We start from the raw sequence: 14,277 nt of genomic DNA on the forward strand, positions 1-14,277 counted from the left end.
ATGACAGCTGGTCCAGGGAGGCCAAGCTTTGGTCCACAGAGTGCCAGCGGGGAGAGGGCATCTCAAGACAAATGAAATCAGCTTCTTCCCACCACTGACCCTGCACTCCAGGCCAAGCAGACCCTACTTGTCTGGACCCTACTGCTCAAAACTTGTACTTTTAAAAATATCCTATAGATTTAAAAATACTTTTATTGAGGCCGGCCCGTTGGCCTAGTGGTTAAGTTCGGCACACTCTACTTTGGGGGCCTGGGTTCGGTTCCCAGGTGTGGACCTACACCACTCCTCAGCAGCCATGCTGTGGAGGCGACTCACATACAAAATAGAGGAACATTGGCACAGATGTTAGCTCAGGGCCAATCTTCTTAAGCAAAATAAATAAATAAATAAAAATTTTATTAACTTTTTATGGTTATGAAAGGAATATATGTTCACTATAGAAAATACAGAAAACTATTTTTTGAAAGGCTAACAACCCTAATCCTGCCACTCAGCAATAACTGGAGACTGAGAGGAGAAGCCCATTAATCTCTCCTCTCCCTAGCAGAAGCCTGCCAGTAGTGCCTAGAGGAGGCCTACCCATCCCACAAAAGTAGAGAGTTTTTCCCATTCTGTCTGGTATTTGCCCAAGCAGCTCACACCTAGGGCAGCCCCATGGCAGGCCAGCACCAGGCTCGGGGAGCCTAGAGTGCAAGGACAGCACGACTCCCAGGGCTGGCCACCTGAAACTCATAGCTGAGGGCCAGTGCTTTGTCTGCCAGGAAACTGGACACCATCCCAGTCCCTGAGGTGTTTAGAAGCTGTGAATCTGTCTCCTGTTGAAAGAAGCTGAACACAGCCCTGGGGCTCCACTCTCTTTGTCCCCGGCGTCCAGAAGCAGACACAGCCTAGCATGACAGCGAGACAGAGGAAGGGGCTTTGGTGGCATTCACGGAGAGGACGGTGGTTGGGGGTTCGGATAGTCCTCCCTGGTTGCAGAAATTCACTAGTGAGCTAGGTGCCTCAGAGCTGTGCCTGTGACCGAGACTGATGGGAAGTTCTGAAGTCAGTTCCCTCCTTCCTGCTCACTTGCGGGAATGATCTTCTCATCCCCCATGGATGCAGCCTGGCCCCCTCGATCTTTACAATGGCTCTGAATCAGCACACATTATGCCATTTTACAAATGAGGAAACAGGATCTGAGAGGCTCACTAACTTGCCTAAGATCACACAGTTAGTACACGACAGACCTAGAGTTTGTGCCCAGGTCGGGCAGACTCCAGCTCCTTCTTCCTTTCCACCCACCCTAGCTCCCTTGAAGGTGTAAAACCTTCCGTAGACCTGTGTACTGACTCGGGGGAGTCAGTCAGCCAGCTAGTTGGTTAGCTGGTTGCTTAGTTGGTTTCACTCCCTGGCACTTCTGTCCCACTTGGCGTGAGGTTTTATGGGGAGAATGGAATTTTTGCTTTGGGCTTGTTGGGACTCAGGTATAGGGCTCCTGGCTTCGACCCAACCTTCCCCCCGCCCACTTTGTGGGAGCTGCTGAGTGCAGTATTCTGGGCCCTAATTTACCCCGTGTTCCCCTCGCCCTGCCCTTTCCTCAGATAACTACCTGATCATGCCATCGGGGAACCTCCAGATTGTGAACGCCAGCCAGGAGGACGAGGGGATGTACAAGTGCGCTGCCTACAACCCGGTGACCCAGGAAGTGAAAACCTCGGGCTCCAGCGACAGGCTGCGTGTGCGCCGTAAGGGGCAGGGTCTCGCTAATGGAGGGGGGACCGGGGGTGCCCTAGTCCACGCTCAAGATCTGTGTTCTCTGAGGTGGGGCTGAAGCCATGGGACATGCAGGACTCAGGACTCAGCCAGGGTGGGGACCTCTCCCCTCCGGCCAACCCTAGTGCCAGCCTCTCACAGCACACAGCTGTCACCTGGCTCAGAGATGGCTGTGCTTTCTGGTCACATCACAGCGCTGTGTGTGATACCCTCTTCCTCCTGTGTTACTGTCAGAGGGGGGTCTGTTGGGATGTGTGTGCTGCAGCAGGACAGTCTGCTGCTCAGCAGCTGACAGCATATGCATAGAAAAGATGGCGGTGCATTTGTGCCTGTGTGAGGCCACCAGGCCTGCCCAGCTGTGCCTAATGTCTGCACCACAGAGGTGCCCTCACCACCTCCCTCTGGTCAAAGTCCATGGAGGCCCACACCCCACCCCCCCCCCACCCCCATTTATATGAAAACAACAGCTACCTTTTCTGAGCCCCTGCTATGTGCCGGGCACTTTTCTATGCTCCTTGCATATTCAGTGGAGTGACATCTTATGGGAGTCAGGTTTTAGAGTTGGCCACAGAGGCAGATTTATCAGGAAGCTAATGAAGCAAACCTTCAGGGGTTCCTCCCTCACCTAATTTGTATCTGTAAATTTGCATTCTTTTTTTGAGGAAGATTAGCCCTGAGCTAACATCTGCTGGCAATCCTCCTCTTTTTTGCTGAGGAAGACTGGCCCTAAGCTAACGTCCATGTCCATCTTCCTCTACTTTATATGTGGGACGCCTGCCATGGCATGGCATGACAAGCGGTGTGTAGGTCCACACCTGGGATCCAAACCAGCAAACCCGGGGCTCCCGAAACGGAACATGCAAACTTAACCGCTGTGCCACTGGGCTGCCCTCTGCATTCTTTTTCTTAAAGAGGGCCACCCAAGCTGTGTAAGTTGCAGGTCTTATAAAACTTGGATCTGCCCCAGATTGGCATGTAAAGCCAAAGTACAGAGTCAACATGCTCCTCGAAGGTCCATGAGGAAGGTGGCACATTGGAGAGCAATATGCCTTTCAATAAGCTCTGGGCAGGTTCTGCCAGCACTGGAAAAAGATGGCGACTTCCTCAGCTGAGCCCCGGATGAAGCAGTGGATTTCCTTTGGGGACCTCGCAATATGAGAAATGCCTATCTTTAAACAACGGGTCCCACTCAGCTCAGAGAGATGCTCACTGTGAGATGCTCACATTGTGAGAGAGACTCGGGATCTGAGCCCCATGGGTGGGGTTTGGGGGACACCTCGGATCCTTGTCTGCATCTCATCCTTGGTCTCAGAGCGCACTTGCAGGGTTGCAAGCGAGAAAAATCACCTGCATCATTTAAATGGTTTCTCTGTCCACCCCTCATCTTTCTCTCTTTGCCAACACATGGTTATCTGTGCATACCTTGTGTCAACAATGCCGCTCTGCTGCCATCTCCTTACTTCCTTGTAACAGCTCTCTGTAGAAGGAGGTCCCTGTTTCCCATAAAGAAACCAAGGTCCAGAGGAATTAAGTGACTTGTCCCACTTTGTGCAGATCGTAAGCCCCTGGAGGGCTGTGGGATTCCAAATCCACATCTCTGGGACTGCCTCGCGGGGCTGGGCCACCGAGGCGGGCCGGGGATCCTCTGCATGAAGTCCGAGGCCCACCTGCTGTCCTTGCCCTCCTTGCCCCTCCAGGCTCCACCGCTGAGGCTGCCCGCATCATCTACCCCCCAGAGGCCCAGAGCATCATTGTCACCAAAGGCCAGAGTCTCATCCTGGAGTGTGTGGCCAGTGGGATCCCACCCCCTCGGGTCACCTGGGCCAAGGATGGGTCCAGTGTCGCTGGCTACAACAAGACCCGCTTCCTGCTGAGCAACCTCCTCATCGACACCACCAGTGAGGAGGACTCGGGGACCTACCGCTGCATGGCTGACAACGGGGTCGGGGAGCCCGGGGCAGCGGTCATCCTCTACAACGTCCAGGTGTTCGGTGAGCCTCTCCTGCAGACACCCTCCTCGGCCGTCTCTTGAGTGCATTTCTAGAAGCTCATAGCCCAAGGCTCAGACACGTGCCAAGTGAGGATAGAGGAGTACGAGGGCCACAGCTCCTTGACCCCAGGGACTAGGATGTCCAGCCTGGCTGCCCTCTTTATGCTGTCATGACTCTGATGGAGGGGACATGGGACCTTTCCTTCCCTCTCCCAACTGCCACTGGGGAGGAGAGAACCATTCGTGACTGCAGGCCCCTCCCCAGCCTGTCTAGCCCTGGACGGAAGACTCGGCCTCTCTCACCTCTGCTTTGGTTTCCCGGCAGAACCCCCTGAGGTCACCATGGAGCTGTCCCAGCTGGTCATCCCGTGGGGCCAGAGTGCCAAGCTCACCTGTGAGGTGCGTGGGAACCCCCCGCCCTCCGTGCTGTGGCTGAGGAACGCCGTGCCGCTCACCTCTAGCCAGCGCCTCCGACTGTCCCGGCGGGCCCTGCGGGTGGTGAGCGTGGGGCCCGAGGACGAAGGCGTCTACCAGTGCATGGCCGAGAACGAAGTGGGCAGCGCCCACGCCGTGGTCCAGTTGAGGACCGCCAGGCCAGGTGAGCGCAGCGCATGGGCTGAGATTCCAGCTGAATGTTCACAGAACCCTTTTCTCAAATGAAATCCAACCCAGAACCCCAGGATATAAAATAGATTAAAGTGGCTTTCAGTTGTAAGTTCAAATTTAATTAACTTATTAAAGTTAGAAGTGCAAATTTTCACTACTGAAAATGACCCATTTACTGGTTATATTTTTAAAAACTTTTTAATTTGCAGAATCTGTGGGTTCCTAGGGTTCCCTGGAACCCAGTTTGACAACCACTGTTCTAGCACAAAGACAAGCGAGTCTGTCCTTCTCAGTTCACTTCATTTCAGTTGACACCTACATGGATGGAGCAGTTACAGTGTGCTCAGCACTGGGCTAGGTAATAAGGGTGATGCAGAGAAACATATCAAAGACCCTATCCTCAAGACCTTTCTCATGGAGGAGATAAAACTTACCAAGGAAAGAATTTGAGAAAAATGCAGCAACAAATAATAAAATACTGAATCAACATTATCAGGTGCCAACCTCCTGTAGTGCAGGAGGTCAGGTAAAGGAAAAACTAGTGTTGGCAGAGTCTGTGGAAGCTTCCTGAAGGGAGCGTTGCCTCTCCTGGGCTCTCAGACTCGCAGAGGGCATCTGCAGTTGGCTTCTTGGCTCACATGTCCAGGCCACTGCAGTGGTGTAGGAAGAGGCCCACATTGTGTCACGGTGGTAAGGTCCTACAGTGAAGAGACAGCTCCCTATCCCCAGCCGAGACATAAGAGAGAGGGTACAGGGTTCCTGCACCTCTGGAGAAAACTGAAAGCATTCTCTCAAGATGCACTAGTGTGGGCTCAGGAAACAAGCAGGTGGCCGAGCTGTTTGTCTGCCACCCCTGGGTCACAGCAAGAAGCCTGGGCACTGGGCACCGGGCTGCCTTTCCCTCCTGGCAGGGCAGGGGCCAGCCCTCTCTTCCCAGAGCCTGGCTGTGTGTCAAGCAGGCTGACGGTCACCTCAGGTCCCCACAAGCAGGCAGATGGTCACCTCAGGTCCTGATGAGCAGGCTGACGGTCACCTTGGGTCCCGATAAGCGGGCTGACAGTCACCTCAGGTCCCCACGAGCAGGCTGATGGTCACCTCAGGTCCCGATGAGCGGGCTGATGGTCACCTCAGGTCCCCAGGAGCAGGCTGACGGTTGCCTCCGGTCCTGAGCTGAGGGCTCTTCCTGACCAAGCAGGTCTTCTGACTTCTGTCTCCCTGGGGAACAGCTCAGCAGGTGACCAGGGGACTAACAGCCTCTTCCTTCCCTTCTCTTTCCTGCTTCGTCCTACAGACACGACCCTGAGGCCATGGCGGGATGCTAAGCCGGACACTGCCACACCTCCCATGCTGCCCTCCAGGCCCGGAAGCCCTGACCAGATGCTGAGGGGGCGCCAGGGGCTCCCAAGGCCCCCGACATCAGCACAGCCGGCTTCCCCACCGTGCCCTGGCGAGAAGGGGCAGGTGGCTCCTGCCGAGGCGCCTGTCATCCTCAGCTCACCCCGGACCTCTAAAACCGACTCCTACGAGCTGGTGTGGCGGCCTCGGCACGAGGGCAGCAGCCGGGCTCCCATCCTCTACTATGTGGTGAAACACCGCAAGGTATGGTTCTCAGGGCTGCCCCACCGCGCTCGGGGAGGCTGGGGGGGGGGGCTCCCTGACCACTAGCCATCACCCCTTGAGCTCTTGAAGCATGGACCAGCAGTCCCCACTGTAATCACGACCTCTGTCTCCCCCAGCGCTTTCCTACCACCTCCTAGGAAGCTGGCTGTGAGTGGGGCATCTGTGACCCTGGGAGGCACAGGACAAAGCCCTGTAGTGTCTCAGGTCTGAGCTCTGTGCACTGGTTTCCCGGAAGCTTCTAGTCCCAGAGGAGCGTTAGCCATTAGTCGCCCTGTGCACCCTCCCCTTCCTTCCCTCTTCCCTCTGTCATTTGTTGTTGATGGTGTTCTGTTTTGTCTTTTAACCAAAGTAAGCCCTGCTGGGCACATCCTTGCAGGAACTCTGGCACGGCAAGCTGGCTCTAGAGCCAGGAGGACAAATATTTGTGAACAAGTGTTTTCTCTGAGGGTATAAAATACCCCCTCAGTTCTCCAGATTCAGCATGGCTGGGGCGTGACAAGCAGGCATTTGAGCTGAGAGCACAGCACGTTGTTCAGCCCTTAGCCCCTTCTCCCTGACAGAAGGAAGTCTGTCCAGGGGACCGTGTCGGGAGCTCTCGGGAGGGAATCTCCGGCTCTGACAGGGTGCAGAGCCAGAACGGAGCCCCCCGGACACCGTGAGGCAGGACAGGGCTGCCGCCCTCGGTCAAGGCTGCTGGGCAGGAGGACGTGAAGTTCCCTTGAAAATATTTCTCTTCATCCCGGGGACATGCTGTTTTCTTCTAAGGCCATTAGCAGTAGATAATTATTGTTCTTAAATGGATTTTTTAAAATCTTATTTGATAAGTAATAATGTATTATAAATGCTAGGTTTTATTATACATTTGTATTATTTTTGCTTATACAAGTGCTATGTGCACTTCGTAGAAAATATGGAAAATGTATGAATGTGGAACTAAAAGTATTTATCAACTCTTCTTCCCCCTCTAAAATGAACAAATGAAAAACACCACCAGCCCTGCCCCGTGGAAGGTGCTGGCTATGCAGACGCCCTTTTTCCCCCGTCTGGACCCTGCCGGCCCCTCTCAGTCTCTTCTTTCCCTCTATGTGCTCCCCTAGGACACCTTGGCTCAGGGCAAGTCCACAGAGACACTGGGGTCGGCAGAAAGACTCCTAAGGCAAAGCTGCCTCCTCAGTGGGGACCACGGGGAGCAGTTTCTCGTTAACCTTCGGCCTGCTGGCCGCTTCATGGACAGCCAGTAAAGGGGTGAATGGGTTTTTAACAAAAAGCCATATTGTTCAGCACAGGTTATGGGGCAGGGCTGGTCCTAATCCTTATTTCCTCATGTAACTGGACACCTCCATCTCAGAGTTGTAGACAAAGATCAGGGCAGGCCAAATGCTTGTGGTCCCCAGGAGACAAGAACAGCATGAGAGCAAGAATAATATTTTTCAGGCCAATAGGTGGCCCTGAAACTGCCTTACCAAGGGGCAGGCTGGCAGAGGCCATGTGTGGTGATCGGAAATGCCAGGCTTGAGGCCGCATTCACCCCCTCGGTGTGTGTGACAGTGACTAATTACAGTTCCATTTCTTATTTTCATTTCCGAGCCCGGTGGAAGTGTGGAGCGGGTGCTGGAGGGCCGGGGAGAAGAGGTGCAGGGGAAGGGAGAGGAGGGCGCCCCCACTGGGTCTGGCTTCTATTAGGCTCCCGCCTGTGGGGCGCTTGGAGCTGTTAGGTGGACGTTGCCAAGGCAGAAATTGTGTCTTGAAAGCACTTCCTGTCTTGAGGGACTAACGTCTTAAAGATCATCACACAAGAAAGGATTTTGAAATCACAAATCAGCGTTTGGGTTGTGGTTTCTCAGCCCCCGTCTCCTGCCGGAGGCTGGGAATCATCCAGCGCGTTTTCACTTTTTCACATGCATGGAGCGAGTTTCGTTTCCTGGTGCGTCTGCAGACCCTGGGCTTCTGTGTTTGGGTTTCCAGCACCACTGGGGATTCTCAGTTTGTAAAAACTTCTCCCCTTGGAACAAATCCTGGAAGCCTGACATTAATGAGCCCAGACTTTCCCTGTCCCTTGAATGGTAGGTTTTGTTCTGCTTTGGAATATTCTGCTTGGGAATACGAGCTTTTCCTACCAGCTGCTTAATTCCTTCAGCAGACCACAGCGTCAGGTTCCAGCAGGCTCTGAGATGTGCGCAGTTGGCAGTTAAGTCTTTTGTCCTGAAAGGTTGGGGGTGGGGGGAGATGAAGCAGCCTCTCAGCATCGCCGGCTGGGGAGCCTGGAACGCCTATATTTTCTTCTTTGGATTTAAAGAGCTAGGAATTTGAAGCCATTGAAGTTTAATCTATAATAGTTCCAATTCACCCACTGTTTTAAAGTTCTAAGCAAGGACTGAGGGCAGGAGCGGCGAAAGGAGGATTGAAACGGCGGAGAGCTCACTGAGCGGAGGATGTGGGGAGGTCAGGACAGGGCCCAGGTCTTCGTCGGGAGCCTGCTGTGTGCCAGGTTCAGTGCTCAACCCTTCACAGAAATCATCTAATTTAATTTTCAGAGTAAACCAAGAGATTTTATTTGCCTCACTGTAGAGATGAAGAGCTTAGGGATCAGAGAGGTTAGGGAACTTGCTCGGGGTTATGTAGCTGGTAAGAGACACAACCAGGATTTGAACCCAGGATTTTCTGGCTCCCAGACTCTGTCTTTCTAGGATAGGTTATGATTAGGGGTGTCATGGTTTCTGCACTCCCAGCCGTGCGGCCTTAGACAAACTGCTTATCCCTCTGCACGTTAGTCTCCTCTTTTGTGATGTGGGAACAATGTTAACACCTGTCTCTTGGGCTGTCGTCATGAATGCGCGTTATAGAACATACAAAGTGCTTCGCTCCATGTCCAGCACAGAGTAAGCGCTCAGCAAACGTGGCCATTTCTCCTGGGGCTGCTCTTTTTATTGTCATTTTCATCATCATCTCATTAGACTACAAACTGAAGGAACTGTGTTTTTTGGTTTGATAGAGCAAGGAGACAGAAGGTTAAACATGGGGGTTTTCAGAAATGCAGAGAGAGGAGATCTTTGGAGAAATTCTCAGCAGTATCACTCAGGCCTTTTGGACTCTCCCCACTGAGTTTTCTTTGATGGGGTCTTTAGATGAAAGATCAGGAGGCCTGACTTTACTGTCCCAGCGAGGGTGGGTGTCCCAGAGCCTCAGGAGCAGTCTATGCTCTGCAATGACACCCCCTCCCCCAGCCTGGCCCAGGCTCCTTCCCTCCTCCTGCCCTCTTGGGCTCAGTCCTGCTTTCCTTGCAAACCGCAGCCCACCTGCAGCTCCAAGCCAAGAAACCGGTCCTTAGACCAGCAACCTTCTCCAGCAGGTCACAAACTCTTCTGATGATTGGACCATCTCTGGCATTCCAGCCAACCAGCACCGCCTGACCCTCACCAGACTTGACCCTGGGAGCTTGTATGAAGTGGAGATGGCAGCTTACAATTGTGCAGGCGAAGGCCAGACAGCCATGGTGACCTTCCGAACTGGTATGGGCCAAACATTGTCCCCAGCTCGGGGCTTCCGTGGGCCTGAGCCAATCCTCCCAGGCCCAGGTGGGAAGCCCTGCTCAGCTTGTCCCAGCTATTCACCTGCAACTTTATCTTCCTTTCACCTATCACCTCCCTATGGTTTGCGTGACCAGGCTGAGGTCACCCCTTTCATCAAGACAGTCACCAGCTGGCATCCCTTTGCCCCCTCTCTCTTAGGGGCCAGGTGCAACACCAAGGCAGTCAGGGAGAGCTGGAAGTCGGACCACACTTCCAATGTCCTGTATTATTTGCATCACCTTGTCAGACCACCTGACAGACCCTCAGGCAGAACACAGTCTGTGGAAGGGGAAACCGAGTGCACGCCCCCTCCCTTCCTGATCTCAGCTCATTTCTACCCAGGACGGCGGCCCAAACCTGAAATCATGGCCAGCAAGGAGCAGCAGATCCAGAGAGATGACCCTGGAGCCAGCCCCCAGAGCAGCAGCCAGCCAGACCATGGCCGCCTCTCCCGTAAGCCCCCAGCAACCCAGAGGGCGGCGGTGACGAGCAGTCAGAACTGGAACCAGGTCCTCTGCCTCAGAAGGCTCATTGCTGCAGGTGGAACAAGGTCTTGGTTCCATGGGTCCAAGAGTCCTTATGATATTTTCCTGGCATCTCCCCAGTTAACCACAATGAGGAAATTTAGATTGGAGCTTTCGGATGAAATGCTGAAATCCCACACTGGGGTTGCTGACCCTGTGGGTCCAGAGAGCAGTGGAGGGGACAGCAGCTGGCCCTTGACCTCCACACTCTGACACTGCAGAAGTAGAACTTTTAGGGGTCTGAACTCTGAGTTCCTCACAGGAGAGGGTGAGCCAGGTAGCCCTAGGAAGGTCTGAAGCGGCTGCCTGGGGGCGGAGGGCTGCGGGGAGGAGCAGGCCCCCATCAGGACAGGCGAAGTCCAGACGCAATACAGCTGTCTTCTCATCGTGTCCCCTCCTCCTGCTTCCTTTCTCCCTTGTGTGGTTTCCTCCAGCCCCGGAAGCTCCAGACAGGCCTACTATCTCCATGGCCTCTGAGACATCAGTGTATGTGACCTGGATTCCCCGTGGGAATGGTGGCTTCCCAATCCAGTCCTTCCGTGTGGAGTACAAGAAGCTAAAGAAAGTGGGGGACTGGATTCTGGCCACCAGCGCCATCCCTCCCTCCCGGCTCTCAGTGGAGATCACAGGCCTAGAGAAAGGTAGGGGCCTGGCTGTTGTCCTACCTGGTCCCTCAGTGCCCCCGACCACCTGGAGGAAGACAGTGGGGGCCCTTCTCTCTGCTTATCGTCTGCCCACCACCAGGCTCACATGGATGTTCTTGGTTGCACCTCAGTCCCACAGCCCTTCCTGCTCCCTCTCTCTGTCCATAAGAGGTCTAGAACCATCTCTGTTGTGGCTCCCTTCCGACAAGGGTGGAGTTCTTATGAGTCCTTTGGGGCTTGCTTTTAGGCACCAGAAGATCCCTCCAGGTCCTGAGCCTGGGTGGGCTGCGGGGTGTCTGACAGTGTTTCTCAGCTTCTGGGTTCAGCGAGTGTCTCTCTCCAGGCACCTCCTACAAGTTCCGAGTCCGGGCTCTGAACATGCTGGGGGAGAGCGAGCCCAGCGCCCCCTCCCGGCCCTACATGGTGTCGGGCTACAGCGGCCGCGTGTATGAGAGGCCAGTGGCCGGCCCTTACATCACCTTCACCGACGCCATCAACGAGACCACCATCATGCTCAAGTGGATGGTAAGTGGCCTTGCACAGACTGCAGTGGGAAGATGGGGCCAAGCTTTGTGTTGGGCAGGATCTGGCTGCTGCGTCACAGACAAGAAGGAATCACTTTTCTGCCTCAGTCCTCCCTTTGAGACGCCTCGCCTTAAGTGTTGCTCCACCCATGTACCTGGGAATTGGGCCAGAGGGACTCGCCCTCACAATACCCAGGAAGGTTCAGAGGCTACTGAAGGCTTCAGAGAAATGGCAGTTTGTTTCTTTTCTCCAAAAGCTGGGGGACCTCTAGGCTAAATAGAATAATGAGTGATCTCCACAGCATTCTCCAGAGAGCCTTGGGGATATCATCAGAAATGTTTGGCAGGGTCTCCCAGTGAATTTTAAACTCTAGGCTGCAGTAAAATTCCATCCACCAGTGGTTCTGCTCACATGATGATTTCTCTGATCCATTGTCCACTTTTTTCTTCTCCATTCCCTATAGTATATTCCAGCAAGTAACAACAACACCCCAATCCATGGCTTTTATATCTATTACCGACCCACAGACAGTGACAACGATAGTGACTACAAGAAGGATATGGTGGAAGGTGAGAAACACTTGTGTGTGATGAGTTTTCTCTGTCGGCAAGGGGGTCCAGCTGTTGGTGAAGGTATGAAGCCTGGGCCGGTGTGAAACAAAGCATCTGCGCCCCATATCGTTGAGTCTTTCATGACACACGAGGTCAGCAAGTTCATAAAACCACATGCTTGCTTCCCATGGTGACAGGCCAACAGGAACTCGGGCGGGCACCTAGAACGTTTCCTCCAATGTCCCTCCACCACATGGCCCCTGTGCTGGTCAGCGGCACCAGCCCAAACACACAACCCTGACTGGGTCTGACTGCCATGGGGGCCAAGCAAACCAGATAAAACCACCACTCGTGACTCTCTTGCTCTCTTTCCCAGGGGATAGATACTGGCATTCCATCAGCCACCTGCAGCCAGAGACCTCCTACGACATTAAGATGCAGTGCTTCAATGAAGGAGGGGAGAGCGAGTTCAGCAACGTGATGATCTGTGAAACCAAAGGTGGTTCTCTTTGGGTTCTCTGCTTTCCTCTCCCTATTTCCAGCAAACTAGGGCAGAAACACTGTTCCATATGCTATGCTGGGTATCTCTTCCCCAGGAAGACGTCTTGTTTTCCAAGTATCCTCAAACTTTATTATTCTTAACCCTTCTGTTCATATTCCTGTGCCTCAAATTAAGTGTGAAGGGGTTGCCATCATGACAGCTTCAAGGAACTTGGGAATTAAGTCATATATGAACTCATGGACTAGAGCCTAAACTTAAGTTGGGAACTTTCTATAAACACTTTCTTCCTGCTGTAACATTTGGTACTTAACATTGGTTAGTTTACTTAATTTAATTATAACATCATGAGATAGGAAAGAAGCTGAGCATCAGGAAATGACGTGCCTTGACCACGGTCCTGCAGCCAGTTAGCAGTGGAGCATGCTTTGGGCCAAGTTCATCTAACTACAAGCCCAGACTCTTTCTCTTCACTAAAACCTGCTAAATGTATTCACATAATGACTTGTTAATTTTTGCGCTTTAGTCAAGTGGGTCAGTGGCATTATCTCCATTTTGCAAATACTGAAAGTGTATACAGCAGACATATTGCAAAGTACATGATCAGAAGACCACAAAGGAATAGGAATGAAGACAAGAAACAGCCTGTTTTCCTGTCACTGAGGCATCAGCACTCTCTCTCCAGCTTTGCAGTGCTTTCAGTCACTGACTCGCAAATCCTGAGTGCCTCCTGTGTGTGCTTCCTACTCTCTTCTCTCATGTACAGTGAAGCGAGGGGCAGAGACACACACAGCTGGGAGTCCTGTATCAAGTGACCACAGAGTGCCCAGGACAGAGAACAGAGGCTTCACAAAGGCTTTGCACCGGTCTTCTGGAAGGACTGAATCAGGCTGGACTGGGGAGGGAGTGGTCTCGGGACAGGATCAGCCTGGAAATGGCTCCAGATGCTTGGAGTATGTGACCCTTGGATGGGGACAAGAGAAGGAATGCTCAGGGAAGAGGCCAGGGACATTGGTGGGTCATTGAGGACCCTGTGGGCCATGATGTGGAGGAGGGTCATCATTGGAATTGTTTGTTGAGAAGGGTGACTGTTGACTATGCAGGAAAGTGACTGTGGCTGGAGGGAGAGAACTGGGGCCGTGGAGTAAAGGTGAGGTGAAGGGGTGGGCCTGAGTCTCTTTTCTGAGGAAGCGTATGTAGGACTAGGGACTGACAGCATGCTGGAGTGGGGAGACAGAGAAAGGAGCTCAAAGTAAACCTTGAGGCTTCTAGCTTGAAGTACCACAGGGGCGATGTTGCCATTTATTGAAATGGGAACCAGCTTCCATGAGAAAGGACCAAGGTGAAGCCACTTGGAAGCATACTGAGTCTGATTCTTCTGAGACACTGAAATGCAAGTGTCCCATGAGAGGAGCAGGTCTGGTGCCCAGTGGGAGGGATAAGAGAAGGGAGGTTGACTTGGCAGTGGTTAGATATCGGTTGAAATCATGGGAACAGATGAGAGAGTGTGGACTGAGAAGGCCCAGGATGACCTCCCTTTGTCTGAGGAGAAGACAGAAAGAAAAGAGAAATGGGAAGAGGCAGCAGTCAGAGAGGTTATAGGATAATCAGAGCCTGTAGGATTGGGAAGTCCAGGGGGAAGGAGGCGACGATGTCACATACACCCTGACAGCAGCAGAACCCAGATGAGGTGTTTACCACCCCATCACCTTTGAACTGGCATTTCACAACTGCCGCCTGTCCTGGGGAGTCCCCAGAAATCTGTCGCCCTGCGATGCAGCCTGAGCTCATAGCTGGTACTTCCCATCTCTTCATCCGTCCAGGAACAGTAAATTCTTCCAATCCCACTTCTTCTGCCGGTTTCATGCACTTTTTAATATTTTCTTCCAAAAGTTCACCAGCTCTGCTTTCAGAAACCCCCTAGACTACTTCTGCCCCAAAGGCCCAGTCCGACTCTAGTGCTTGGCTCACAATATCTCAGGTTGTGTTTTGAA

At 53.0% G+C, this 14,277-nt stretch overlaps 1 protein-coding gene across 4 annotated transcripts in view; it reads left to right on the plus strand.

Moving 5' to 3' along the window:
• The window catches only part of BOC (BOC cell adhesion associated, oncogene regulated), a 71,699-nt gene that overhangs the window by 53,116 nt on the left and 4,306 nt on the right, over nt 1–14,277 (plus strand). For 3 of the 4 annotated variants that reach the window (XM_070508842.1, XM_070508843.1, XM_044771590.2), the window contains 10 exons: nt 1,584–1,727; nt 3,453–3,746; nt 4,071–4,343; nt 5,643–5,950; nt 9,318–9,480; nt 9,883–9,993; nt 10,499–10,705; nt 11,052–11,233; nt 11,697–11,802; nt 12,161–12,283. In XM_070508842.1, coding sequence (XP_070364943.1) covers nt 1,584–1,727; nt 3,453–3,746; nt 4,071–4,343; nt 5,643–5,950; nt 9,318–9,480; nt 9,883–9,993; nt 10,499–10,705; nt 11,052–11,233; nt 11,697–11,802; nt 12,161–12,283 — 1,911 coding nt within the window. The remainder of the gene's footprint in view (nt 1–1,583; nt 1,728–3,452; nt 3,747–4,070; nt 4,344–5,642; nt 5,951–9,317; nt 9,481–9,882; nt 9,994–10,498; nt 10,706–11,051; nt 11,234–11,696; nt 11,803–12,160; nt 12,284–14,277) is intronic. The other variant, XM_070508844.1, reaches the window with a different exon arrangement.

The sequence above is a fragment of the Equus asinus genome, chromosome 5, assembly GCF_041296235.1.
Source record: "Equus asinus isolate D_3611 breed Donkey chromosome 5, EquAss-T2T_v2, whole genome shotgun sequence".
Classification (NCBI taxonomy): Eukaryota; Metazoa; Chordata; class Mammalia; order Perissodactyla; family Equidae; genus Equus; species Equus asinus.